Below are 27,743 nucleotides of genomic sequence, written 5' to 3'. Positions count from 1 at the left end.
GTGCATAGGTTAATAAGTAGTGAATATAATGTTAACATGGCATGTGTCTGTTACCACGACAATGGATTGTTAGTACTATTTCCATATATATATTTTTTCAAACTAAGGTAATTCCTTTTCTCCTAGTAGATGTTCATTTTATGATCCAAAAAAGGAGAAGGAATGTGAACTAGAGATTGTTATATGTAATATATATTTCTGTATTTGGTTGACTAGCTATTAAAATTTTCTTGCCAGAATTTTATTTTCATTTAAGTTGTATCCTAAAACAAATCTCATTATTGTCGATCTACAAAATGATACATTAAATGGCTAACCTTGCGGAAGGAAGATGGCGCACGAAACACCCCCTTTTAGTCCACATGATGAAAAGATAGCCGTGCACACCTAGAGGCGTGGGTAGATCCATATATCTTATGCTAGCGTTTTGAGAAAAAGCAAACAAGCTGGAAAATCATGGCGCACAGAGTTACCTACATGGGTACACGGCAATCCGAAAAGTGAGTAAACCAAGCAACTGATGTATACCTCCATACACATGAGAGTGACGTGCGTGTGTGTGTGCATGCATGGAGAGCGTGAGTTGTACCGGTCCCTCTTATGCATGCAGGAATTCAGCAGCGGTTTGCGCTTGCCCCTCTTACCCGGTGGTAACCGATCCAAAGGTATTGTTTTCACAAGGGGGTAGATGTGAGAGATTGATGTGATTGCTACCGACACTCGTAGGCACCACCTTGAACCCAACATGTTGAATCATCCATCGAAGCTCCTCTCGTTGTTACATGTTGTCTGGAGAATGCCGCTAGTGGGCACAGGGCCTATAGCCCCGGCCCGTAAGGGGTTTTAGTCCCGGTTCACCAATCGGGACTAAAGGGCGGGACTAAAGGTCTAACCTTTAGTCCCGGCCCTGTTCCAGGCCGGGACTAAAGGTGCTCCACGTGGGCGCCTCGGAACGCTCTCAGGGGCAGGCCCTTTAGTCCCGGTTCTTTACACGGACCGGGACTAAAGAGTTTCAGATTTTGTTTATTTTTGGATTTTAGGGTTTTAGGGTTTAGGTGTTCGGGAGATTAACGTGATGCCTCGTTTGGTGTTCGGAAATTAGTTTTCATATAATTCTAAATAGAAATAATTATGCATATATATATATAAGATTAACTTATCTTATAAGCGAGCATATATATACAATTATATGGAGATCTGAATTATCGGGACTAGAGCCCGTCTATTCGATTACATGGACGAACATCAGTAATGACCCCGAGCTACACTAAATCGCCTTTGATCTATAGCTTCCGTCCTCAGAAAGGTTGCAAGCTCCTCTACAACAGCAATCGCGCGTTGCTCTGGTAGGACCTTCTCCCTCATGGTCGTGTACTATATAAGAAGAGGAGATGAATATGAATATCAATCATGATAACAAAGAATGATGGGTAAAAATAGAGGTGTGAATGTTCATTGCTTACGTCGAATATGTGATCCTTGTGCTCAGAGGTAAACGTGTGAATGGTCTCGCAAACATAGTATCCACATAGATGCGTCCCCCGTGGCTGCTGGTCGCACTTTACGAGAATAGAATATATATATAATCAAAATAATAATCTAGCATCATAAATGTATTGAAAATAGAAGTATATCATACTACTACTTACCTGAGCCGCTCTAAAGGTCAGCTTCTCAGGCTCGATACCGGGAGTCACGCACTTGAACCGCTTCCAAACCCTGCCCGACAAGGATAATGATTTGCTAAGTTTTTCATTAATTGATATATCAGAAAATCATCGAAAGAGACCGATAGAGTGCAAGAATGATTGAAATTACCCTTGGAGCATGTCCTGCAGGCTTTGGAACTGTTCCAAGGGTCTCGATAATGGGTCGAAGGCATCAACTCTTCCCTTATAAATTTGAATGTCCAACAGAATCCAATGGAAGCTGCACATGTATACATATATATATGTGTGTGTGTCAGTAACTTATCAATTACACTTATAAGTGAATGGACACAACAGAGTAAAGACCCTCACCTGAAGTTGTATGGAAACAGTATGTGGTCACAGAAATTTTGATCTGTTAGAAACCTTAGAAGGTTTTCCTCCGTCTCCTTGGGTTTATCAGTTAGCGTCGCTATATGTATTTTATCTGGGTCAATAAACCCAATATTTAGGATGTTCCTACTTTTACAATCCAGAATCTTCATTCTGCATAATAGAGTACAAGTTATATATAGACAATGAATTGAAATAACTAAACAAGTTATATGTAGACAACGAATTGAAAAACTTACACACAATAGCAACTCATAAGCAATTTGTCGAGGGCGTCGGCATTGTACATCTGGAAGAGTTCATCAAAGTCGATATGGATTTCTTCGGGGCGGCCGTAGTACTCCCGTGGGACACTCACCACGATCATCGTTCTCCCATTCTTTGATTCACTTAAGTACCATGTATGCAAGTAACGCATATTTGTTGGGAGATCATCTTTGCTGACCAAAGGCGCTCCCATGACAAACTGTGGCTTAGGGGCTACCACAGCCTTGGGTAACCTGTCGTCTTGGGAAGCCAGAATGTCTTCAACCAGGATACCCCATTCATCCGCCCACTTCTTTGCTAATTCCAAATCTTGCCCCTCCATCGGAGGGGGGACATTCTCGGGTAACACCCTGAGGGGTGGGATCGACTATTTGGCCTGTTATCCAAGCTGAGGAACGTGTGATTTTTTCTTGCTTGTAGTTGAACTTGATTTGCTCCCACTTGCACTTGCACGTGATCTTCTCTCTTTCACTTCCTTCTGCAATGTGCGTGTATAGTCATCAGGCTTATGGTGTAAGTCATACTGTGATGGAAGGTTCGTGAAGTATTTTGCAAATGCTATTTGCTTCTCGGTGTATTCCGGGCGGGGCTCGGGTTTCTTCTTTTTCATCTGTGCATCATGATGTTCCTTTGCTATCCTGGCGTTTTCTTCGGGGGTACGATCATAAGGTCTGATAGGAAGATTAGCATGAGGTACCTTTGGGAGGGGCGACAGTTTGCGCTTTGGGGGGCTCCATCGCTTAGAAATCGTCGGCGGAGCGTTCTTGCTGGCACGCTTCCGCTTAGTATCCGGAGCGGGCGGCGGCGGAGACGGACGACCCAAGTCCGACGGCGGTGATCGAGATGGACTCGTGTTGTGCTGGCCGACGTCATGTGGAGGGCTTGGAGGTGATGGAGTTGTAGGTGACCTGCGACGACTCGGAGGCGGTGTTGTCCTTGGGGCCGAGCCTGGAAGCTTGATGTAGGTCTTGTCCCATAGGATGACTCCACCCAGTACTTCTCCGAGTGTCCTTTCATCTTCGGGTCCAGCTATGTCGAGCTCCATATCATGAAACCCCGCCATGATTTCATCCACCCCGACTTTAGCAAAGCCAGCTGGAATCTCACGGCCATGCCAGCGTGCATAAGGGCCAGAAGGTAAAGCTTATCCGACGGCCACCTTCATGGATATGTTCTTGAATTTCTGATGGAGTTCACATGATGTTGACTCCTTGATTCCATCCACGGGATAGCCGGGACCGCCCTCTATCATTCTTCGTGCATCGTCGGGCGGGGCCTCAGATTCAGCCACGCTGCTTTTCCGCTTAGATGGGGCGCCGGTAATATCAAGTGCAGGATCTTCGTGGCGCGCTACTCCTCTAAGCTCATCAATCTGCTTCTGTTGCTCGTTAATCCTAGCAAGCAACTGGTTGAACTTGTCATTCTCCTCATCGTGCTGCCGCTTCTTTGCTCTCGCTCGGCTTCTGTAAGTTTCTTGGTCTCTGGCAAACCCAAGCCACCACGGGTAAGAAGGACCGAAGCCTCGCGTTCGTCCTCCATGTTCGTCATTGCCGAGGACCAGTGTGAGAAAATCTTTCTCTCTATCTGCAGTGAACTTTCTTTTTCCCTCCTTAATTTCTTTCACTATCTTTTTCCAATTCTCCCTGGGTATCCTAAGACCGTCACTGCAGATGAGGTCCCCTGTTTCTTCGTCGTACGAACCACCATGCTCAAGGAACCAATTTCTTGCTCTCAATTCCCACTCATCACGAAGTGGTTCAGGTACGATGCCTTTAGCTAGCAGATCTTGCTCTTTCTTATCCTACTTTGGGATGGCAGTCTCATAGCCCCCTGGCCCCAGCTTGTGGTGATATTTCTTCTTGTCGGCATTTATCTTGTTCTTTTCTGATAATGCCTGGGCATCTTCTGACTCCTTGTACTCTTGAAATGCCTTCCAGTGATTCGCCTGCTTGGCTAGATACCCCTCGAATACTGGCACTTTCTTTGCCTTCAAATAGTTTTTCCAAACCTTCTTCTTCCAGCTACGGAACAGTTCGGCCATCTTCTTTAGAGTCCACTGCTTGACTTTGGCCCTCAGTTTGTCTGCGGCGTCTTCATTCTCACATTCTGGCAGGTTGAAATGTGACATGAGATCATTCCAAAGATTATCTTTGTACCTTTCGGTGACATAGTCACTATCGGCTGCCCCTTTGCGCTTGTTCCACTCCCGAACGCTGATCGGGACGTGATCCCTAACAAGAACTCCGCATTGCTTCTTGAATGTGTCAGCAGCATTCTTAGGAAGCTTGGGTTTGCCCGTAGGCAATATCACCTCAAAGGTGTAATGCGTCCGTGCATCCAACTTTCTAGTCGGGCCTCGTTTCGTAGCTTTGCTCGATGTGGAGGCCTAAGAGGGAGAAACATTCGTCAAATGAATGTATATGTATACAATATAGAGCTATCTCCAATATTTTGCACATATTACAAGTGATTGTAGAACTTCATATGTATACCTCGCCGGACTTTATTATTTCTTCACCGGCTTCTCCATCAGTGGAGCTATCACCTTCTTCGTCATTGGACCTATCTCCTCCCCCATCGGCTTCATCTTCGTGTTGGACGACCTCCATTCCATATCCAGAGGGGTTTAGATATCACGACGGAGATTCAGCTGGTTCAACGTCGGGGCCGTCTTTGATTATATCTTCGAAAAGTTCTTCCTCTTCGAGGTTCCTGATATGTGGATCCATAGTTCTGCAAAAAACGGACATTTGATTAACTAATAAACTAACAAACTATATAAGAGGGGTTGGAAACTTCGAAGTGTCGTTTTATATAGGAGGACCTTTAGTCCCGGGTCTTGGCTAGAACCTAAACTCTAAAATATGTCTAACGAATTCTCTTAACCTTTAAGGATTTAACAAAATGGCGACATTCTAGATGTGTAGAAAATGATCCTATTTTTCCTGATCTCATCTACCCTTCTATATGTCACATTGTCTAGTGTCAAAGGACTTTGTTGAACTTTGTACCAAAAAATAATTATTATATCAGGAACTCCGTTCCAAAACAACTTTAGTCCCGGGTCGTGGCTCCACCCGGGACTCCTAGATTTCTGCATAGTATTCAAAGTAGGAGTACTTTTCCAATTTGAGCATTCAATAAGAAAAACCAAATCGTAAAATAAAGTAGTATTCAAATTAGCATGCATTCAATTATAAGCAAATACATCATCTCTTTTGTCCGTACATCGTCGAATATTATCACTAATACTCCTCGAATATTATCATACATATAGCATCACTGATACATCTAGAACCGTAGCGCCCGACGGGTATCGTCGCGGGCGGTGGACACCCAAAGAGAAGGAACCATCACAGGATCATAGCTCGAGTGAGATCCCCGAAGAACCTTCCAAGTATGCTCGAACCTGCCCTCCAACGCAACCATGTAGCGACGGACGTGCTCATCCTCCTCGCTGACACGGTGACGTACCACCTCTGCGGTGTCCGGAAGCCTCGGCACCGTCACTGGCCCACGCGACCGCCACCAAACAAGGATCGGGTCAACAACGGGCTGGCTCCTCAGCAACCTACGCCCCCCGGAAGGTAGAACCTCCCAATACCAGTCGGGCGGAGCCCAGTCCCGGACAGGGCCCCTCTGATCATGCAGGTGTCCTCCGCCGAGTCGACGACGAGGATGCGGGATAGGCATCGCAAAATGAACTAAAAAATAAACTAGTTCTATTAATTTTCTTGCTAAAAATAAACTATTAACACTTAAGCATATACAATAGCAAAATTAAACTATTAACACTTAAGCATATACAATAGAAAAATTAAGCAATAATCTAAGAAACACTATTAACACTTAAGCATATACACTATACAATAGCAAAATTAAATGACAAAAAAATATTTCTTCTTCTTGTAACCCTAACCTAATTTTTCCTCTTCTTCTATTTCTCCTCTTCTTCTACTTCTTCTACTTCTACTTCTCCTCTTCTTCTACTACTTCTCCTCTTCTCTTCTTCTACTTCTCCTCTCCTCCTCTTTTAATTTTTTCTCTTCTTCTACTTCTCCTCTTCTTCTATTTTTCCTCTTCTTCTCCTCTCCTCCTCTTCTTATTCTCCTTTTTCTTCTTTTCTTCTCCTCCTCTTCTTATTTTCCTTTTTCCTCATCTTATATTCTTATTTTTGTTCATATTTCTTCTTCTTGTAACCCTAACCTAATTCTAAATATTACTAACCCTAATAATCTAGCACAAACCTAATAACAATAGGAATTAAATGACAAAAAAATCTCTCTTCCTTTCTTCTCCTTTTTCTTCCTTTCTTCCCTTTTTCTTCTTTTCTTCTCCTTTTTCTTCTTTTCTTCTCCTTTTTCTTCTTTTCTTCTCCTTTTTCTTCTTTTTTTCTACTGACCGGAGTGTTGGGGAGGAGGGGGCGGGGGGCTTACCGGCCGGAGGTGTCGACGGCGCGCGGCGAGGAGGACGGCGGCGCGCGGCGAGGAGTGCGGCGTGCGGCGAGGAGGACGACGGCGACGGCGAGGAGGACGGCAGGCGGCGGCGAGGAGGACGGCGGGCAGCCTGACGGCGTCGTCGAGGTCGTCGGTGTGCCGCGCCGGGCAGGAGAACGAGAGGAAGAAGAAGAGAAATGAACGGTTTGGGTTGGAATTTTTCTAACTCCCGCTTATATAGGTGGATCTTTAGTCCCGTTTCGTGGCTCGAACCGGGACTAAAGACCCCCTTTAGTCCCGGGTGGAGCCACGACCCGGGACTAAAGCCCCTCCTCGGCTGCACGATAATTTTAGTCCCACCTCGCCCAGCGAGGGGGACTAACACTTGTTTATAAGCCCCGTCGCCGCTACTCCATCGAGCTCCTCTCTAAAGCAGGCTTACGGGCCTAAACTGACTCTAAATTTAAAAATTGAAACTATATTTGAAATGGTGGAGAAACGTTTAAGTTTCTTTACAAATTCTCATATAGTTTCAATTTTTTTCTATTTTCAAAATTAACTATTTTGTTATTTCAATTAAAAACTATGTTTATTAAAATTCTGTTTGCATATTTGACAAAACTATGATAATGAAAAGTGTTTGAAATTGAATAAATAATTCAAAACTATTTTGTATTTTCAAAAGTAATTATTTTGACTATCCAAACTATTAACTATTTTGTTATTTTTAATTAAAAACTATGTTTATTAAAATTCTTTTTGCATATTTGAGAATTTGACAAAACTATGATAATGAAAAGTGTTTGAAATTGAATAAATAATTCAAAACTATTTTTCTATTTTCAAAAGTAATTATTATGACTATCCAAACTATTAACTATTTTGTTATTTTCAATTAAAAACTATGTTTATTAAAATTCTTTTTGCATATTTGAGAATTTGACAAAACTATGATAATGGAAGTGTTTGAAATTGAATAAATAATTCAAAACTATTTTCTATTTTCAAAAGTAATTATTTTGACTATCCAAACTATTAATTATTTTGTTATTTTTAATTAAAAACTGTGTTTATTAAAATCCTTTTTGCATATTTGAGAATTTGACAAAACTATGATAATGAAAGTGTTTGAAATTGAATAAATAATTCAAAACTATTTTCTATTTTCAAAAGTAATTATTTGGCTATCCAAACTATTAACTATTTTGTTATTTTCAATTAAAAACTATGTTTATTAAAATTCTTTTTGCATATTTGAGAATTTGACAAAACTATGATAATGAAAAGTGTTTGAAATTGAATAAATAATGCAAAACTATTTTCTATTTTCAAAAGTAATTATTTTGATTATCCAAACTATTAACTATTTTGTTATTTTCAATTGAAAAGTGTTTGAAATTGAAAAGCACTACAAATGAACTCTGAAAATGTTGAAGGTTGGCATGATATCATCATTTCACCCATATAGCATGTGTTAAAAAGTTGAGAGGGCTACGACAAAAATTGGATGCACTTCGTGTACAAAACGGACAATCTCTCTCGAAGTATCAGGGTTTCAAACGAGAACTCATCTCTTACAAAGGGATTTCATTTTTTTGAACTTATTTGAACTCCATACTTTTTGTGTGTTCAAAATGCACCATTCAAAGGCACATCACAAAATTTCAACAATTTCTGACTTCATTTGGTATTCTTCATGCATTTACTTTTTTTTTTAGCTAGTTGACCCTGAAATTGAAAAGCACTACAAATGAACTCTGAAAATGTTGAAAGTTGGCATGCTATCATCATTTCACCCACATAGCATGTGTTAAAAAGTTGAGAGGGCTACGACAAAAACTGGATGCACTTCGTGTACAAAACGGACAATCTCTCTCGAAGTATCACGGTTTCGAACGAGAACTCATCTCTTACAAAGGGATTTTATTTTTTTGAACTTATTTAAACTCCATACTTTTTGTGTGTTCAAAATGCACCATTCAAAGGCACATCACAAAATTTCAACAATTTCTGACTTCATTTTGTATTCTTCGTGCATTTACTTATTTTTTTTTAGCTAGTTGACCCTGAAATTGAAAAGCACTACAAATGAACTCTGAAAATGTTGAAAGTTGGCATGCTATCATCATTTCACCCACATAGCATGTGTTAAAAAGTTGAGAGGGCTACGACAAAAACTGGATGCACTTCGTGTACAAAACGGACAATCTCTCTCGAAGTATCAGCGTTTCGAACGAGAACTCATCTCTTACAAAGGTTTATTAAAATTCTTTTTGCTTATTTGAGAATTTGACAAAACTATGAAAATGAAAAGTGTTTGAAATTTAGTACATTCCATACATGCATTACATAAAAGGTTTAATACATTATTACATTATTGCACCAATATTCCTATCTATTATTTCTGTTTTCTTCTGGGTCGTAGCCATGGAGAATCTTCATCATTGAGTAGGATGCTTGGGTGAGTTTTCACTTTGAAGGGCGGAATTTCATGAAACTTATTATAATCTTCTGACATGTCTGTCTTGTCATCTACTCCCACGATGTTTCTTTTCCCTGAAAGAACTATGTGGCGTTTTGGCTCATCGGACGATATCTTCTTTTGCTGATTTCTTTTTCTCGTTTTTGTAGACATGTCCTTCACATAGAAAACCTGAGCGACATGATTGGCTAGGACAAATGGTTCGTCCATGTACGCAAGATTGTTGAGATCCACTGTTGTCATGCCGTACTTTTGGTCTACAACTACCTCGCCTCGTGTCAGCTTCACCCATTTGCACCGAAACAAATGGATCTTAAAAGTAGGTCCATAGTCAAGTTCCCATATCTCCTCTATGTACCCGTAATATGTTTCCAAACAGTGCCCATTCTCGTCTGTTGCATCAAAGCGGACACCACTATTTTGGTTGGTGCTCTTTTTATCTTGGGCAACCGTGTAAAATGTATTCCCATTTATCTCATACCCTTGGACAGTACATATAGTCGAAGATGGTGGCCTGGCCAAACAGTACAACTGATCTCCAACGGTGTCGTCATTCATGAGATGTGTCTGCAACCAACTGCCGAAAGTCTTCTCGTGTTCCCCTTTAATCCAAGAGTCAGCCTTCCCCGGGTTTTCGGAGCGTATAATATTCTTGTGTCTCACGATATACGGAGCCACCATGGTGGAATTGTGTAGAACTGTGTAGTGTGCTTGAGAGAAAGAATGCCCGTCCATACATACTTTTGCTTTCCTTCCTAGTGTGCCTTTTCCTGTCAGCCAACCCTCATACCGAGATTCAGGAACACCAATCGGCTTAAGGTCAGGAAGAAAGTCCACACAAAACTCAATGACCTCCTCTGTTCCATAGCCCTTGGAGATGCTTCCTTCTGGCCTAGCACGGTTACGAACATATTTCTTTAAGACTCCCATGAACCTCTCGAAGGGGAACGTACTGTGTAGAAACACAGGACCGAGAATTCTAATCTCTTCGACTAGGTCAACTAGGAGGTGTGTCATTATATTGAAGAAGGATGGCGGGAACAACAACTCAAAGCTGACCAGACATTGGACCACGTCAATCTGTAACCATGATAGACTTTCTCGATCGATTACCTTCTGAGAAATTGCATTGAGGAATGCACATACCTTCACAATTGCGAGGCGAACATTTTCCGGTAGAATTCCCCTCAATGCAACCGGAAGCAATTGTGTCATAAGCACGTGGCAGTCATGAGACTTTAGGTTTTGGAATTTTTTGTCTTTCATATTTACGATTCCCTTTATGTTCGACGAGAAGCCAGTCGGGACCTTGATACTGAAAAGGACTTCAAAGAAGATTCCCTTCTCTTCCTTAGTAAGAGCGTAGCTGGCACGCCCTTGAAACTGCCCTGGATGCATGCCATCTCTTCCTTTATGACTTTCCTGGTCCTCCCGTGCTTCTGGTGTATCTTTTGACTTCCCATACAAGCCCAGGAAGCCTAGAATATTCACGCAGAGATTCTTAGTCAGGTGCATCATGTCGATTGCCGAGCGGACCTCATGGACTTCCCAGTAGGGTAGCTCCCAAAATATAGATTTCTTATTCCACATGGGTACGCGCTTATCAGGGCCATTAGGAACAGGTTGGCTGCCAGGACCCTTTCCAAAGATTACTTTTAAATCTTTGACCATATCAAATACTTCAGCACCAGTACGGATGACAGGCTTCCCCCGGGGTTCTACCTTGCCATTGAAATGCTTGCCTTTTTTCTTTTAGGGATGCTTGGGCGGAAGAAAACGACGATTGTACGGGTACACATTCTTCCTACATTTGTCCAGATATATACTTTCTGTCTGATCCAAACAGTGTGTGCATGCATTGTATCCCTTGTTTGACTGTCCTGAAATGTTACTAAGAGCAGGCCAATCATTGATGGTTACGAAAAGCAACGCTCGAAGGTCCAATTCCTCTTGTTTGTGCTCGTCCCACACACGTACACCTGGTTCGGCCCACAGCTGTAAAAGTTCATCAACTAATGTCCTTAGATACACATCAATATAGTTGCCGGGTTGCTTTGGACCTTGGATAAGCACTGGCATCATAATTAACTTCCGCTTCATGCACAACCAAGGAGGAAGGTTGTAGATACATAGAGTAACGGGCCAGGTGCTGTGACTGCAACTCTGCTCCCCAAAAGGATTCATGCCATCTGTACTCAGACCTAACCATAAGTTCCTTGCGTCAGCTGCAAATCTCGGGAACTCTCTCTCGATTTTTCTCCACTGCCGACCATCAGCGGTGTGCCTCAACTTATCGTCTTTCATACGATCTTCCATGTGCCATCGCAACAACTTCGCATTATCTTTATTTCTGAACAGACGTTTCAACCGTGGTATTATAGGAGCATACCACATCACCTTGGCAGGAACCCTCTTCCTGGGTGGCTCGCCCTCAATATCACGAGGGTCATCTTTTCTGATCTTATACCGCAATGCAGTGCATACCGGGCATTTATCCATATTCTCGTACTTCTCACCACGGTAGAGGATGCAGTCATTAGGGCATGCATGTATCTTCTGCACGTCTAATCCTAGAGGGCAGACAAGCTTCTTTGCTTCGTACGTGCTGGCGGGCAATTCGTTCTTTCTTGGAAGCATCTTCTTCATCAGTATCAGCAACTTTTCGAATGACGAGTCAGTCACACCGGTCTCTGCCTTCCACTTCAGCAATTCCAGTGTGCTACCCAGCTTCTTCTGGCCATCTTCACAAATTGGGTACAACAATTTGTTGTGGTCCTGTAACATCTGCTCGAACTGCAACCTCTCCTTTTCTGTGTCGCAACCTCGTCGTGCATCAGAAATGACCCGGCCAAGATCATCAGCGGGCTCATCTGGTTCCCGTTCTTCATCCTGATTTTCTTCTTCATTGTCTTCCATTGCGGTATCAGCATACTCAGGGAACATAGATCGGTAGTTGTCATTATCGTTCTCTTCTTCTTCATCGTCGTCTTCCATCATAACCCCTCTTTCTCCGTGCTTGGTCCAAACATTATAGGCCGACATAAAACCGGACCGAAGCAGGTGGCTCTGAATGACTCTTGAGGAAGTGTAATCCTTCTCATTCCGACATTCAACACATGGACAAAACATAAAGCCACCACCATGCTTGTTCGCATTGGCTGCATCTCGAAGAGAATGCACGCCTTCTCTGTAAGCGGCTGTGCGTCGATCACCGTACATCCTTGGATGGCTCATCTGCGTTATACGACAATATATCAAATACAATCACGATCCTAAAAATTAGTACTGTACGGTCTAAACCAGGAAATATAGTTGCTAACCTTTTAGAATAAGTAGAAATAAAGAGGAAGAGGTTTAAGCGTGGCTCAGGCATCTCATATCATAGTTGTGTTCGGTGAACTGAAGCGGCATCGCTCTAACACACATTTCAACAAACACCTCTAGTGCATGAAAAAAAATGGAGAGCTAGCACACACCCACACTCTTCCATCCAAGAAAAATGCAAGGAAGAGGGGAGAGGGGGTTGTGCTATATATAGGCAGAGGACTTTAGTCCCGGTTTGAGACACAAACCGGGACTAAAGGTGGCGCACATGCGGGCTGCACCCCGCGTAGCCCTTTAGTCCCGGTTTGGGACACAAACCGGGACTAAAGGCTCCTTACGGGCCGGGACTAAAGCCTCGAGGGAGGCATTGCGATTTGGGGCGACGTGGTCGGGCCTTTAGTCCCGGCCGAGAGGCAGGCCGGGACTAAAGGGTCCCGGCCAAAGGCCCGTTTTCCACTAGTGTGCACTCGGTTTTCGTGTAATCCTACAGAGGCTATATACAATATATTAATGCATAGGATGGAGTATGTAAACTCATAGATTTCACCTCCAAGTCTTGTATATAGATATGAAAGCATATGGTGGAATGCATACATAGGATACATAGTAAACACAACATGGTTGCTTTCCAGTGCAAAACCAGGCATCAATAACAAAGCAGGGCATAACATGAGGAGTACATATGCATACGTTAACAAGAATGACAAGAAACCAAAAGAGTTCAATCTGGCATGATAAGGCTTTGTGAGGTTCGAGAAACCTAACACTTGTCACCACCTCGCATGGCCCCCGAGGCAAGACAAGCAACACACAGTTGTAAAGGATAGGGAGGTATCTCTATCTATCTAGCTAGCTCGCATACATCCATCAATTGCCAATAAAAACAAATTAAACAAAGCCCGAAAAACGTCAAGGCTTCTCTGGAAAGTGTCTTGCCAGTACACGCATTCTATCCTATTTAAGCACCTTCCTCTCATATCTCTCTATATCATTGAATTCCTTCCATAGATAGACACATCTATATCATTTCCACCAACATTTGTTCCACCCCAACACCCATTTCTGAAAATCCTCCACCATGGCAAGCCACCTTCAAGTTCAGCAACAGAAACAACAACTGAATCTGCCGCCGGGGTTCAGGTTTCACCCAACGGACATGGAGATCATCATCTTCTACCTGGTCCCCAAAGTGCTGAAGAAAGCCTTCGACAAGACAGTGGTGGGGGAGGTGGATTTAAAAAAATATGAGCCATGGAATCTCCCAAATGAGGTAAACATGGGGGAGAAGGATCGATACTTCTTCTCCCAGAAGGACCTCAAGTACCCCACAGGGATACGGACCAATCGGGCCACGAATGCTGGCTATTGGAAGGCTACCGGAAAGGACAAGGCGATCCTCCTACCGGCGACCACAACTCTCATCGGCATGAAGAAGACACTGGTCTTCTACAAGGGCAGGGCACCTAGGGGGGAGAAGACAAACTGGATCATGCACGAGTACAGAATTGAGATTGGCAAGCAACCGACACCCGACTTGCCCGCCGACATCACTGAAGCCGCCACCATTAATGCGTCTTCCAAGGTATTTTTAGTCCTTGACTAGTAGTACTCATGACTGATGAATACACATGTACATACATATCTAGTTACTAAAGATGATTGATTTTCACTAAATTATTTTATGTGTGTTGGTAGGAGGAGTATGTGGTTTGCAAAATCTTCCATAAGAGCACAGGACCGAAGAAGGTTGTGATGTCATCATATGCCCTGCCCATTCCTATATCCATGGGCGCAGACCAGCATCAGGGCTTCCCTGAATCTACTACATTGGCTCCTCTCATGGACTATGATGTATTTTCATCACTGGCGCCACCACCGCCGCTGTCTGCAGCTTCTGTATATCAGATGCATGCCATCGAGGCCGGATCATCCATGATGGGTAGTGTGGTGTTCCCAATGATGAACAACGATTACTTTGGGAACAACCACCACCAGATGATGGCCACCCCACCACAGTCAACGATGTCATTCAACAACCACAACCAGCACCAACAGATGATGCATATGAGTGCAAACCGGGGCTTCATGGCAGGGGTCGATCCAGGGAGCAGTTCATCATGCATAGCGTCGCAGGAGGATGTTATGACTGGCCTGAGCAACAACAACCATGGCTATGTTGGCGCATCGATGTCCGACGAGATCTCGTCAGTCAACATGGGTATGGATGGCATGTGGAACTACTAATGATCAGATGATGTGAGAGGACATATACATATGTTCATGCATAAAATAATTACCCACCAGAAGATCAGTTGATATATACCAACATCTTTATTAGTTTGCACCGCATTTTTATTTTCAGCATGGTCAGAAAAGAGTTTGTATGTATTGTCTTGTTGGCTTGCCTCTCTTGTTCTAGTATTGTGTGTATGTGTGTTGGCTTGTATATGCACCACTTACTGGTGTATACCTAGCTAAATTAGCATGTGTTATAAAATACTTGGCAGTGTGTATATCGTGCATGTTTTAAACTTGTGTGGGATAAACTCTTTTGTTTAATAATTAATGAATATTTGACTAAATGTATTATCGTGAATTTGATTACATATGTATATTTTATTGGAAATAATTTTGGGCATGCGCCAATCTAGAGGGATTTCCATCCACCCTATGAACTTTTACTTCCACTTTATAAATTAAAAAAATGCGTTGGTTATTATTTTAGAAACTAAATGTGCATGTCTATTTGTACCCCAGTGGTTTTGATGATATGTGATATAGCCAGCCCGTAAGTGATTAATTAATGTGACGGTGTATTGATTTGTGGTGGTGGAATTGCAAGGAAATGTAAATAGCGATGAGTAAATAGTGCAACACATGGCACAATTCCTAAATGTGGGAAGTTCAAGTTGATTGTGTCACTTATCGCAATTTTATTTAGTACATAGTATTATAACGTCGTTAATCCCATAATTAATTGGATTGCTTATTGTTGCTTAACGGAGACGTGTGGATAGATCCTAAGCCCATGTGCGGCAAAACAATTGACTCACACATACGTATGATTCTCCTCTTAGCAAGCACCCACAACTAATAAGATAAATGAAGACATATGGTTCTTATGCAATCATATGTTCCGCTGTTTTGACATGCTCCTTGGTAATATTATTTTTGTAATTATAGAAGGATCACTTGCTCAAGTTAGGCCCCATAGAGCCAAGTTAATGCCTTTGTGCACTTTGTTCAAGTTTTTACCTAGCTTGTAAGAAATCTTGTGATCATCTGAAACAGAACGATTGTAGTGCCCACGGTCACTTCTCAAACACATCATCAAATGGCAAATACTGCTCCATCCAATATTCATCATCAATGGTTGTGCCCTTTCCATTTGGATGCAAAGAAGAAGTGACCTCATCATCGGCTTCAAAATCATAATCAAAACAACGAGACTTGTATTTTCTGAAGGTGATGATCTTGGACTAAAAAGCGCGAGAGATATAAATGTTTTCTCAAACTGTTCTTGATGAGCTTCATTGACCGATTACGAAGCACATATTGGGAAAGCCGTAGCGCGGGCAACGTGGCAGAAGTGCCAAGCAAATTTCCTCTCATAGTACAGTAGGTTGTCGCATGATGGCTGAGCCATTGGCTCTATCGGCGGCGGCACAAGAGAAATGGGGATATTCTTGCCCTCGGGCGATTGGGGATTTCTTAACCAGCTGCCCACCAGGCTTGGGCTATATGGCTTGGTGATGCGCGAGAAATAATGCACCGGTGCTCACATCACATTTGTGTGGCGCCGGTGCATGGCAATCACAGGACATATGCACGCGGAGAGAACAAGACTAGTTTAGTCCATGCCTAGCCTTTTTATAGGGATAATTGATTAGGCAAGACGCGTGGTCTGACACTTATTCTTATCCATTCATGTGTAATTTTCCATTAACACACATGAACTATTTGGTATTAACGTAAAACTGATTGCATATAGTTTTATCAACTGAATCGTGCATGATGGATGACATCAACGCAAAAAAGCATTTAGGCAAACAATGTGCAATACATCGCCCACTCGTCTTGTAAAAACAATATGTGTTTAATAGAACACAATTAGTTTCCGTGAACTGTGTGAGCACGATGGCACACAGTTTTTTAGAAATAAGTATGTGTGATGACCCATGAGTCCACCTTTCCACACGTTTAGTTTCTTGGCACACTGTTCTATTTAAATATGGTGTGCGATGTGTTCATCTCACACATTTAGTCTCTATTGTGTTTGAAGTTTAGGAGATATGCCTTAGAAGGAATAATAGTTGTTGTTATTTATCTTCAATTTTATAATTGATATTTATGTTCTAAACTAAAACTGCAATGATCCTTGATCACGTATATCCATAAAGCATTAGAGGAAAACCCATGTGCATGTATGACATAATAAACCGTAAAATACTTTCCTAGTCGTGCCTCTAAGACTAGCTCAAGTATTGCATGATGGTCACGCTTTCCTAATTATGGGCATGTTAATGCTGGTAATTTTGAGTACATAATGTTGTAAGAACAGTTTTGTCGAATTGACCCATGTTGGTGTTATGCTATGAGATAAATCATCACAAGTTAAAGGTATTATAACACAGAGAAAGTTAGTGTTTACATAATACCTTAGACCATGGGAGTATCAAGTTCCTTCATACTTGCTTCATGAACTTAGAGTTTGTTGAACGTCATTCGTAACATGGTGGCTATTACGGCGGCTTTTGGGTTCATGTAAAAGTTTGACAAGGTACTTGATAACCCAAGATTGGAATTTGCTCGTCCGACGATGGAGAAGTATTCTTCGGCCCCTCTTGGTATTACGGCATCCATCTTTGTGTGACCAAACACAACATGATTTGGTCACGACGATGCCGGAATATGGGAAGAATAAAAGAGAAAAAAACCTGCAACGAGTAAACTGGCATGGTGAACAAAGTTGTTGATTCATGGGGATGTCATTAAATCTCACCTCGGGTATTTGTAACATATCATGGAACAACATGAATAAAATTCAGTAATTACAGGTTCGCTTGAATATTCATTTTGGTGGGAATAGGAATCAATACGGATGTCCATGGTTCAGCTATTGACCATTGATCGGAAAGGGTTCTGTTGATGTCTATACTTCGCCGAACCTACAGAGTCACGCACTTAAGGTTCATATGTTAACTAAGTAATAGACAGGGAGTCCGAGAGATTGTTTCCGGAAAAGTTTTGGAGATGAAAGAAGAGTTTCGAAGAGAAAAGCGGAAATGTTTTGGGGACAAACTTCATACCGAAAATGTTCCAAACTCGTCCAGAATTATTTTAAGGGGTACCAGAAATGTTCCGAACTCATCCAAAAATGTTCTACACCTTCTATATTTTTTTCAGATCAAACTTACGCTGAAAACATTTCATAAAACATTATCATGAATTGTAAAGTGAATGGTGGAAACCTATTAGGAGAAAATATCTCCTGCATAGTGAAAACACTAGTCTGAATACTGGCAATATTAGTCTGAATAGTGGAAACAATATTGTAAATAGTGGAAACACTATTTGGGGATGATGCATGCATGGAGATGGAGGAAACACTCTTTGGAAGCCATCCCATTTTGCCTTTATGAAGGACATATATCATGGGAATTTTGGTATCTTCAAGTGGCCTCTACCCCTTACGTCATACTATAAGTAGAGGTGGAGAGAGCTCTCCTAACTCACTCAAGTTCTCTCATACACATGTCATGCATGATCTGGCTTTCTATCTTTCCTCTCCACAAAATAGTTTCATAGTCGAAAGACTGTCTACTCTTCGGTAGGGCCTATTTCTGGACGGCGAAGCCCTACTAGATAGTTGACAACGGATGTGTGCAACACGGTAGAGAGGTCATAGTTTTGATCTTAGTTTGAGAGATATGTTGAGGTTCTGTCCAAGTGACTAATCGAGTTTATGTCTGAGGGCCTCCCGAAGGGCTGTCCAAGGGAACGTTCGAGTGACTTTTCGAGGCAGAACATCCTCGCGCCGTTGGTAGGTCATAAAATCCTAGCTGCGGGGATCTTCACCAGCTCTCCTTCCACTGCGCTACGAGTTGGTAATGATCAAATCAAACCTTTTTATGCATGTTTATAGTGGTCATGGGCATGTACTTAGTACCAATTTTTTTTGTTTTCTACTACATTACACTATATGATTGGGCCGGGGGGTGGACTTAACAACGCATATCTATAATAGTGAGCTTTTTTGCGTAGTCCTCTTAGGCACTACTATCTCCATAGATTTTTTGTCCAATATGTGCGTTGTCAAGCCAAAGTCTGTCATGAAAAGTATTTTCAATGAAGTCTTCTCTTGTGCTGAGAAATTTACATAATTTGGGGTTATCAATACATTATCCACATAAGTTATTACAAATGTTCTTGCACTCATTTACTCCCTTTGTAAAGTAATATAAGACATTTTAGTGCAGCGTTCGGTGCCGAGGCTCATCTGCACCCGTTTAGTAAAAAACTCAAAAAAAATTCTAACAAAATTCAAAAAAAATACAAATATTTTTTGTGTGATAGATAATTTGATGTGTAAGGTCCGCTTCAATTTTTGTGTCATTTGAACATCTGAGTATTTCTCGACAAAAAATACAAATCGGGTCAAAACAGTGCATGTACAGTAAACATTTCTAGAGACCTAGAATTTGTCTTTTTTTGCCGAGAGCTGCTCAAATGTTCAAATTATACATAAAATGGAGCAAACCTCACGCGTAAAATTATATATCACCCAAATTGTTTTGGAATTGTTTGAATTTTTTTAGTATTTTTTTGATTTGTTTACTCAAGAAGGGTGCAGATGACCGTGGGCTCAGAAATGGATTTTCGCCTTTTAGATCGCTACTTTAGTGATCTAAAAGGTCTTATATTACTTTACAGAAAGAGTGTTTTCTTGTATATACAAGCATCATCGCTATTGATGAAATCAATTTCTTCCATAATTTCATCAAAATGAAAATTTCAAGTCCATCATGCTTGCTCCAGTCCATTGCTGGATCTCTTAAGTTTACACACTTTCCAACATCCTTTGGTTTGACAAAGACATCAAAGTGTATCAGAAATAGACCCTCAAATACATTCCAATTTTAAGGAAACACTTTGACGTCCATATAATATCCTCAAAATGAAATTTGCAACGATTGCTAATATAACCTGAATTGACTAAAGCATCACTACGACCGAGACGATCTTATCGTAATCAACCCTGAAAGTTGTAAGAAATTCTTTGAAACAATTCAAGCTCTATGGATAAAACATTTATCCACATCACTTTATAGATCCACTTATATTTGTTAGACTCTAAGCCTTTCTGAGGGCCTACCAACTTATAATCTTGCTTTAAGTACATGAATATTATCTCGGATTGTTTGGCATTTAGCCAATTCCAGGATTCGTTGTCTACCAGCAAATATCTTGTTCGCATGTGTGATGACCTTTTGTGATCCGGTTTTAGATTACCGACAGTTCTCTTTAAAAAAATTAGACAATGTAAAAATTTCTTGGCACAATTCAAAGTAAATTGTTTTGTACAGTACCATTTAAAGAAATGTATGTACATTTTTCTTTTATAAAATCACACATTTGAAAAAAATGTTCCTGAAGTTCTAATAAAAAAAATTGTTGACGTAGTTAAAAAAAAGTTATTTGTCATTACAAAAAGATTTGATGTGTTTTTTTTATTTTTGTAGCACATATCAAATAAATTTTCAAACACATGTATTTCAACAAAATGTACATGTATCCAAAAATATCCCACGTGTATACAAAAAAACGTACAATGTTGAAAAAAGTAGACACTTATTGAACTGAAAAAAATATAGGAAACCCAACAAAAAGGACATAGAACCGATGAAAGAAACATCGAAGGCACCGCAAAAAGGACACACAAAAACCATGTGAAAAGTCAGTCAAAACCACTAAAGAAAAAAATAGAAAAAACCACGTAAAACATTCAAAACTTCCTTGGAAAATCTGCTCCTCTAGGACCCGTATTGGGCCGGCCTAACTGCCACCCATGAAAGGCAAGACCTATTTAAGACTCACGTCGCTCAACTAGTTAGGGAGCGCTCCCTCATGAGCCTACCAGCGATGGCTCCCGCGCGCTGCCACTTGGCGAATTTTCAGCCACCGCCACGTGTCGCATTCTAAGCGTTTCTTTCGTTTTTTATTTTTTCCACGCGTTTTCATCTTTTTTGAATGATTGTTTTCGATTTTTTTTTGTGTTATGTTTTTTCACCGGCCTTTCGTAACTTTTGGACGGAAACAAATCAACTTTTTTTGCGAAAAAACGTGGCTTTTTACGCGAAAAAAATCGTTTTCAGTTTTCTGGCGAGAGGCACGATTTTGCTTCAATAAGAGGCACGGTTTTGTCTTTGTGAGAGGCACGGCCGTGCCTATCGGAAAGGAAAAAAACGCGTTTTCATTTTTTTTGTGAGAGGCACGGTTTTGCTTTCACGAAAGACACAATTTTACCTTCGCGAGAGGCACGCTCGTGCATTTCAGAAAGGAAAATACGTATTTTCTGTTTTTATTTACGAGAGGCACGGTTTTGCTTCCACGAAAGACACGATTTTGTCTTTGTGAGAGGCACACCCGTGCCTCTCCTGAAAGGGAAAAAACGCGTTTTATGTTTCTTTTTCGAGAGGCACGGTTTTGCCTTTGCAATAGACACGCCCCTGCCTCTCCCGAAAAGGAGAAAAACGCGTTTTCTGCTCTCTCTTTTTTTCTCGCGAGAGACACAGTTTCGCTTCCGCGAGAGGCACGGTTTGGCTTCGCGAGAGGCACGACCCGTGCCTCTCGGAAAGGGAAAAACAATGTTTTTTGGTTTTTTTTCTATCGCATGAGTCACGGTTTTTTCATCCGGTTTTTTCTTCCGTTTTTTCGTGGAAAAAAAAGTTCATCAAAACCTATCAACATGGCATCTAGATTTGCAGATCTCTACGCGAGAAATCCAACGGTGAAAACGATTCGAGATTTGAACGCACGCTTTACGAGATAAAACGTTTTGCAAATACGGATCTACGAAAAAGGGTAAACTCCCAGGTTGCGACAAGTAGCACGCATGCAATCTGTGAAGGTGGGAGTAATCGTTGGAAGGTGTATCCGTTAACTAGTGATTTTGACTCGTGTCAGGTGATATAGAGCTCTCACGAGCCCTCCTCACGGCGGCTATTTATCGCCCTAAGCGAGGCGAGAGGGGAACGCTTGCTGAAGGTTTCGTCTCTGTGTGCATGTTATTGAGCTGTCCCCTTGGCAAGAGCGTAGCGACTGAAAATATAGGCAAAGAAATGGTTCAATCCCTGGTTTCCAGTCAGATTTAGCTAGCCACTCCGCCTAGCGTCCCTGTCATGATTAGTTACAGGGCATGTCCTAGTTGAGGCTATTCTAGCCTGGTTCTTTCTGTTTTCTTTTGTTTCTTTTATTTTTTCTCCATTTTGTTTTCATGTTTCTTGCATTTTGTTTCTTCTTTTTTTTTGTTGGTTTATAATTATTCTCCATTTTTTGTTGTTCTTATGTTTGTTTTCATTTTTACTCTACAATTTCGTATTTAGTAAATGATCACCATTTTTGGTATACATATTGAACATTGTCCAAGCGCCGATCTGAAAAAATATAAATACTTGATCAGCATTTTTAATACATACTCAAAAAAATTATAAATACATGTTCAACATTTTTAAATACTTTTGAACATTTCTAATACTTATTAAATATATTCAAATACTTATTCGACATTTTTAATATTTATTAAAGAGTTTCAAATACTTGCTAAAATTTTAAAATATTTATGCAAAATATTTAATACTTGATCAACATTATTTAAATAATTGTTCAACATTTTATATATATGATCAATATTATTTTATATACTTGTTCAATTTTCTTAAATACTTGTCCATTTGTCTTTCAAATGGTTGATCAATATTTTTATATACATGATCAACATTTTTAAAATTATTTCTTCAATATTTTAAAATACCAATTCAACAATTTTCAAATACTTGTTCAATATTTTTGAAATAATTATTCAACCTTTTTAAATGTTTATATAGAGTGTTGTTATAATATATACATTTAGAATATTTTAAATTATAAACAAGAGTAATGTAAAACCCTTGGAAAAGGGAGGTTTTGGCCTCCTATCCTGGTGCGCCGGCCTATCTAGCACCCCTCCCCCTTTAGTGAGGGGTTCCTCCCCTCTCAGTGAAGGCAATACATAAGGGAATCCAATGTTTCCTGTGTGTCATAGTAGGCAAGAGAAAGATTATACTCTCCTATCCCATCTTACTGAAAACCAAAGGAACTCCATAAAAACCAGTAAATGGGCGGGTCCACAACGCAACTTTGAAAAAAAGCATGCATGTTGCCATAAAGATGTACTACGTAGTCTCAAAAAAATAAATAAAGTAAAGATGTACTACAGTAGAGCATATGCTCCATTTTCATAAATCAATATGTATACATTACTTTATTAACACCCAAGTTTAAATTCAAACTTCTCAACATGAGATCCAAGAGTAGGCTGACGATCGTGAATATGTAGGATGCTACATTCAAATCCAAAGTTTTCATGCGGTCGTTGATTGGAATGCATGGTTAAGCAAGTGAACTACTTTATTATCACCATCAGAGCTCTCCCATTCTCTTGGCGCATTCGACGTATACGGTGGCAGTCCAGCGTCTCCTTCACACAATACTTGAACTTGAACCCCAGCTCCACAAGCTTGCTCGAATCACCTGGCACCCTCACATCCTCTCCCACCACCCTATACAACATAAAAACAAACACAAATTGGTCAAAACATGCAAGCAATACAAGGAGTGAAGGACTCGGTGGATCGATTACGTACCTTTTGAGCAACATTTTGTGCTCCGGGTACTTGACGACGAAGCAGGCGGCATAGTACTGTATGGTGGGGTACCCGACGACATAGAAGAACCGGCCGGCCATGGACAGTTGGTCCTTGCCGAAGAGCTGCGCCTCGCAGGCATCCTTGATGTGCACCAGCGCGGCACGGACCCCAGGAGCGCTCGCATGAAGCACATTGTGGTGGATCTCGTTGGATCTCATTGGACCCCAGGAGCGCCTCGCACGTTGTGGTGGATCTCGTTGCCCGTGAGGGCGGCCAACACCATCGTCACCCTACTAAGCCTGCTTGAGAGGACGCGGTGGAGTGTGTCGCCGCCGACGAGCCCGCACGCTAGTGTCACCACCTCAAACACCAGCCGCCCTCTGATTCATTGTGCCTCAGCAACTCCTCCTCTAATATTGATCTGTCAAAACATCTTATATTTAGGAATGGATGGAGTATGATTTATGTACCTCGAGATGGATATTGTTGTAGTCGTAGGGAGGTTCAGCGGAGACCAGCATGACTCGTTCATCAAGTCCTCGAATCCATGGTCGTCGTGCTGGAGCGGCGAGGCGACTGTGACAGAGGTTGTGTGGATGATGCACCATGACGGAGGTCATTGCCAGTCACAATAAATAAAAAGCATACCTTATGTTTTCTCCCCGAAAATCACGACTTGGTACTCAAAGGAGTGCCATCAACAAAGAAGTCCTCCAATGCTGTCGCCCCCACTTGCGGAGGTTACTACTAGGAGCCACATACAACCAGGCTCACAGGAACTCTTGTCCGGTCTGGACGGGAACATATCCCGCAAGCCAAGTCTGAACAACTGTCTGTGAAGCAAAGTCTTAATCGCATTCAAAGTCCCTCATTTGCAGGTCCTCTAATCATACCATGGCATTCTTTGCATGTCTTGATCCCACGAAAATCTTGGTACAGACATGTCCTAAGGTATAAAAAATAGAGCTTCACGATACCCCGATGAAGTTCGATGCTGACATTGCGGGTGCACACAACCGACCCATATCCAATCAAGATGTTCAAAGAGGGTCATATATGCCAGTCTTTGATTTCCATCGAAGGAGAAGTCCAGAACTCGCCTATTGGTAAACCAAAGAGAATTGGGCACATGTAGGATGTTGACTCCAGGCAAAGACCACTTCGGCCACCGCCTGGCCAAATATTTTACGAGACATGAAATCCCAAGGCCAATCATATCTTGATGTCCACCTCCGGAGGAAGGAGGAGGCCGCCATCGCCATGGTCAGGGTCGCCGCCCCAGCTCCTAAGTGATGCCGACAGAGATGAATACCCACATTGGGATTGGGAGGAACGAACAGACGAACTTGATAGTACGCTGAACAACAAATCCAGCGCGACCCAAATCCTAACGGACCGACATGGCCAATGCTGGCCGGCCGAGAATTCTTGTATAGAAATACGTGACGTCGTTTTCCATGGTGTGAACATGAAAATTGCCATGGCATAAAGAAAGCAGATTTTTTTCTGAGGAAAAAAGATATAAATTTTATTTTTTTGAAAAAACTTCCGATCTATTCATCTTCAATCATGATAGTATAATGAACATCAAAATTAATAAAAAATTACATCTTACAACTACAAGCACTGAAACGAGGCGAAGGCATGCCGTCATCATCGCCCCTTCCTCGCCGGTGCTACGCAAAACTTGTTGTAGTAGATGTCGGTTCTGAATCCGGCATATCTCATAGTAGGGGTCCTAATCTAGGTGTCTTGGAGCGATGGTAACATGGACACATGATTTTACCCAGGTTCGGGCTCTCTCGAGGAGATAATACCCTACATCGATCCTACTTTTGATTGTATTCATATGGGGATAGTACATAGTACATGTATCTATCACGAAATGGTTGTAATGAATATGAGATTGTCTATTTACAAGCCTGGACTCAGTTTATATAATACAACAGAGGCCTAGGGTTTCGAAGAGTCCTTGTCTTATGCGTCAAGTCTTGTGAAATCTTCCTTGTATGCATCATGGGCTACCCGAAGTAGCCCATTAGTAAACAGCCATGGGGTCCTCGGTCCGACCCACGTTGTCGGGAGACCATATGGTAAGGACCCATTATGGGTTGCACCGTATGCAGCTCTGTTCCATCTGTTTAAGATCATCCTAGAATTCTTGTTTCTAGTTTGTGTTATAATAGGGTCGGTCGGAATTTCCGGTTCAACAACCTCCTAGATAAATAAAATCTATGTCACATTGGTCGGCATAATTGTCATAAACAATAAATGAACCAAATAGTTATGAAAAGATAATATATACCACATCTGAATCATAGACAGGACGAGGGCCGACGGGGGCGGATACCAAAATCATCGCACTATATAATAACAAGGAATAATAAAAGTAAGAAAATTAGACAAGTATCTATCTGAAGTCAGAATTTTTTTCTTTCAGAAAGAAGATAAGAACAAGAGACTCACCACGGTGGTGGCGGCGACGAGATCGGCGCAAGCGATCGACGGCGGTGAAGACGGGGCGGGGACGGGACGTGACGGACCGCTAAATCTAGATAAATCTCGTTAAAAATGGAGCTCGGAGGTCGAGTTTCGAGATGAGAAAGCTTAACTAGTGTGGCTCGGGCATTTCATCGAACACCTCATGTGCATAGGAGGTGAACTAGAGCACCCAAATGCCCTTCCCTCGCTGGCTTGACAAAAACAGAGCACTGTGGAGTGCTCTGCCGCGGCGGTGGGTATATATAGGCAAGTTATTTGTCCCGGTTCGTGGCATGAACCGGGACTAAAGCCAACCCTTCTGTCCCGGTTCAAGCCACGAACCGGGACCAATGATCGTGGGCCAGCAGCGAGGACCATTGGTCCCGGTTTGTGGCTCGAACCGGGACAAATGATTTCACACGAACCGGGACCAATGCCCACGAGGCCCCGGCCGACCCCCTGGGCTCACAAACCGGGTCTAATACTCCCCATTGGTCCCGGTTCTTGAAGAACCGGGACTAATGGACTGGCCAGGACCGAACGGTAGCCCTGTTTTCTACTAGTGTATAGACTTGATCTGTTCCTCTACTATGGTAGTTCACATGATTAGTTTTATCTCAGTTCCTATCGTCATGGTATATTTAATGCTTATTTGAATTAAATCAAATAATAATTTGCTGATATATTCAACACTAGTTGGTCGAGGTGGGCTTGTGGCAACCTTTTACCCAAATGCACGTGGAAAGATCTCATAGATCACAAGACTAAATCTCCAATGACTCTTGGATTTTCCAATTGTGAGCCGTCTGATAGAACAAAGACAAATCCAACGGCCGGTACTGGAAGTTATTCCTACACTATATAGGAGTATAGACAACGAGAATGGCGTTTTGGCTCCCGGAAGCCATGGAGGCCGAAATGTTTGAAAAAATCTAAATTCAAAAATTCTAGTTCCAAAAAATCTGAAAAAAATATACAACTAAACAAGGATGTCCTTGTGATTCGTGTGCATGTAAAATTTCAGGTCGAAATACTTTGAAACACGATCTGTACAAAAAAGACAAATTCATGGTTTGAAATGATGAATTGTAACATGTGTTAAAAGGTTTCAGATTTGTCTTTTTTGCACAGCCCTCATTTCAACGTATTTTATTCTAAAAATTTACACACTTGTGTATTATACCTTCATCTATTTATGTATTTTTTTTAGAATTTTTTAAAATATTAAAATATGAATTTTTACTGAATTTAAAGTTTGAATTTAAAAACCTCCAGTGGGCTCGGGAGCCAAAAGCAATATTCGTAGACAACTCATCTACAAGTAGTCACAAAATTGCGCCGAGTGGTCCATGCACTGTTCTTAATCAGCTAGGTATGTAGGGCGTGGGCGGTGACCAACTACACATACGGTACATTATTGGGTGAAGCTGCCAATATGGTTATGTATGTCAGTCAACTGAAGCTGCCAAAATGTATATTTCCTCCGTTCTAAAATTTTTGTCTTAGGTTTATATAAAAATGGATATATCTAAATACTAAAATGTGACTAGATACATTCATATCTACGTAAATCTAAAACAAGAATTTTAGGACCGAGCGAGTGGTACGTACCCAATAATGCATGCCCATTATTATCGGGTCCGAGCGCTTGACTGACTTTGAAGGGAACTATATAGTATAACTGATAGTCCTTCGCTCGGGGCAGCCGATGAAGGATGGGACTATATATAAATCCACCCCTACTCTGGCTGTCCACTTCACAGTTCACACAAGCACAAGCACGCACCACAACCCAGCTCCATCA

At 41.6% G+C, this 27,743-nt stretch overlaps 1 protein-coding gene and 1 pseudogene across 1 annotated transcript; one reads left to right on the top strand and one right to left on the bottom strand.

Moving 5' to 3' along the window:
* Nucleotides 1-13,534: 13,534 nt before the first annotated feature.
* On the top strand, nt 13,535-15,140 carry LOC123447563 (NAC domain-containing protein 92-like). The gene is made up of 2 exons (XM_045124170.1): nt 13,535-14,133; nt 14,247-15,140. The coding sequence occupies exons 1-2, from the start codon at nt 13,630-13,632 to the stop codon at nt 14,793-14,795; spliced, it is 1,053 nt and encodes a 350-aa protein (XP_044980105.1). The 5' UTR covers nt 13,535-13,629; the 3' UTR covers nt 14,796-15,140.
* Nucleotides 15,141-23,231: 8,091 nt separating this feature from the next.
* On the bottom strand, nt 23,232-24,053 carry LOC123448298 (annotated as a pseudogene).
* Nucleotides 24,054-27,743: the final 3,690 nt, after the last annotated feature.

The sequence above is a fragment of the Hordeum vulgare genome, chromosome 4H (genome assembly GCF_904849725.1).
Source record: "Hordeum vulgare subsp. vulgare chromosome 4H, MorexV3_pseudomolecules_assembly, whole genome shotgun sequence".
In the NCBI taxonomy this organism is placed as follows: Eukaryota; Viridiplantae; Streptophyta; class Magnoliopsida; order Poales; family Poaceae; genus Hordeum; species Hordeum vulgare.
Note: the sequence above shows the minus strand (reverse complement) of the source record. Positions and strands in the feature narration are given on the sequence as shown.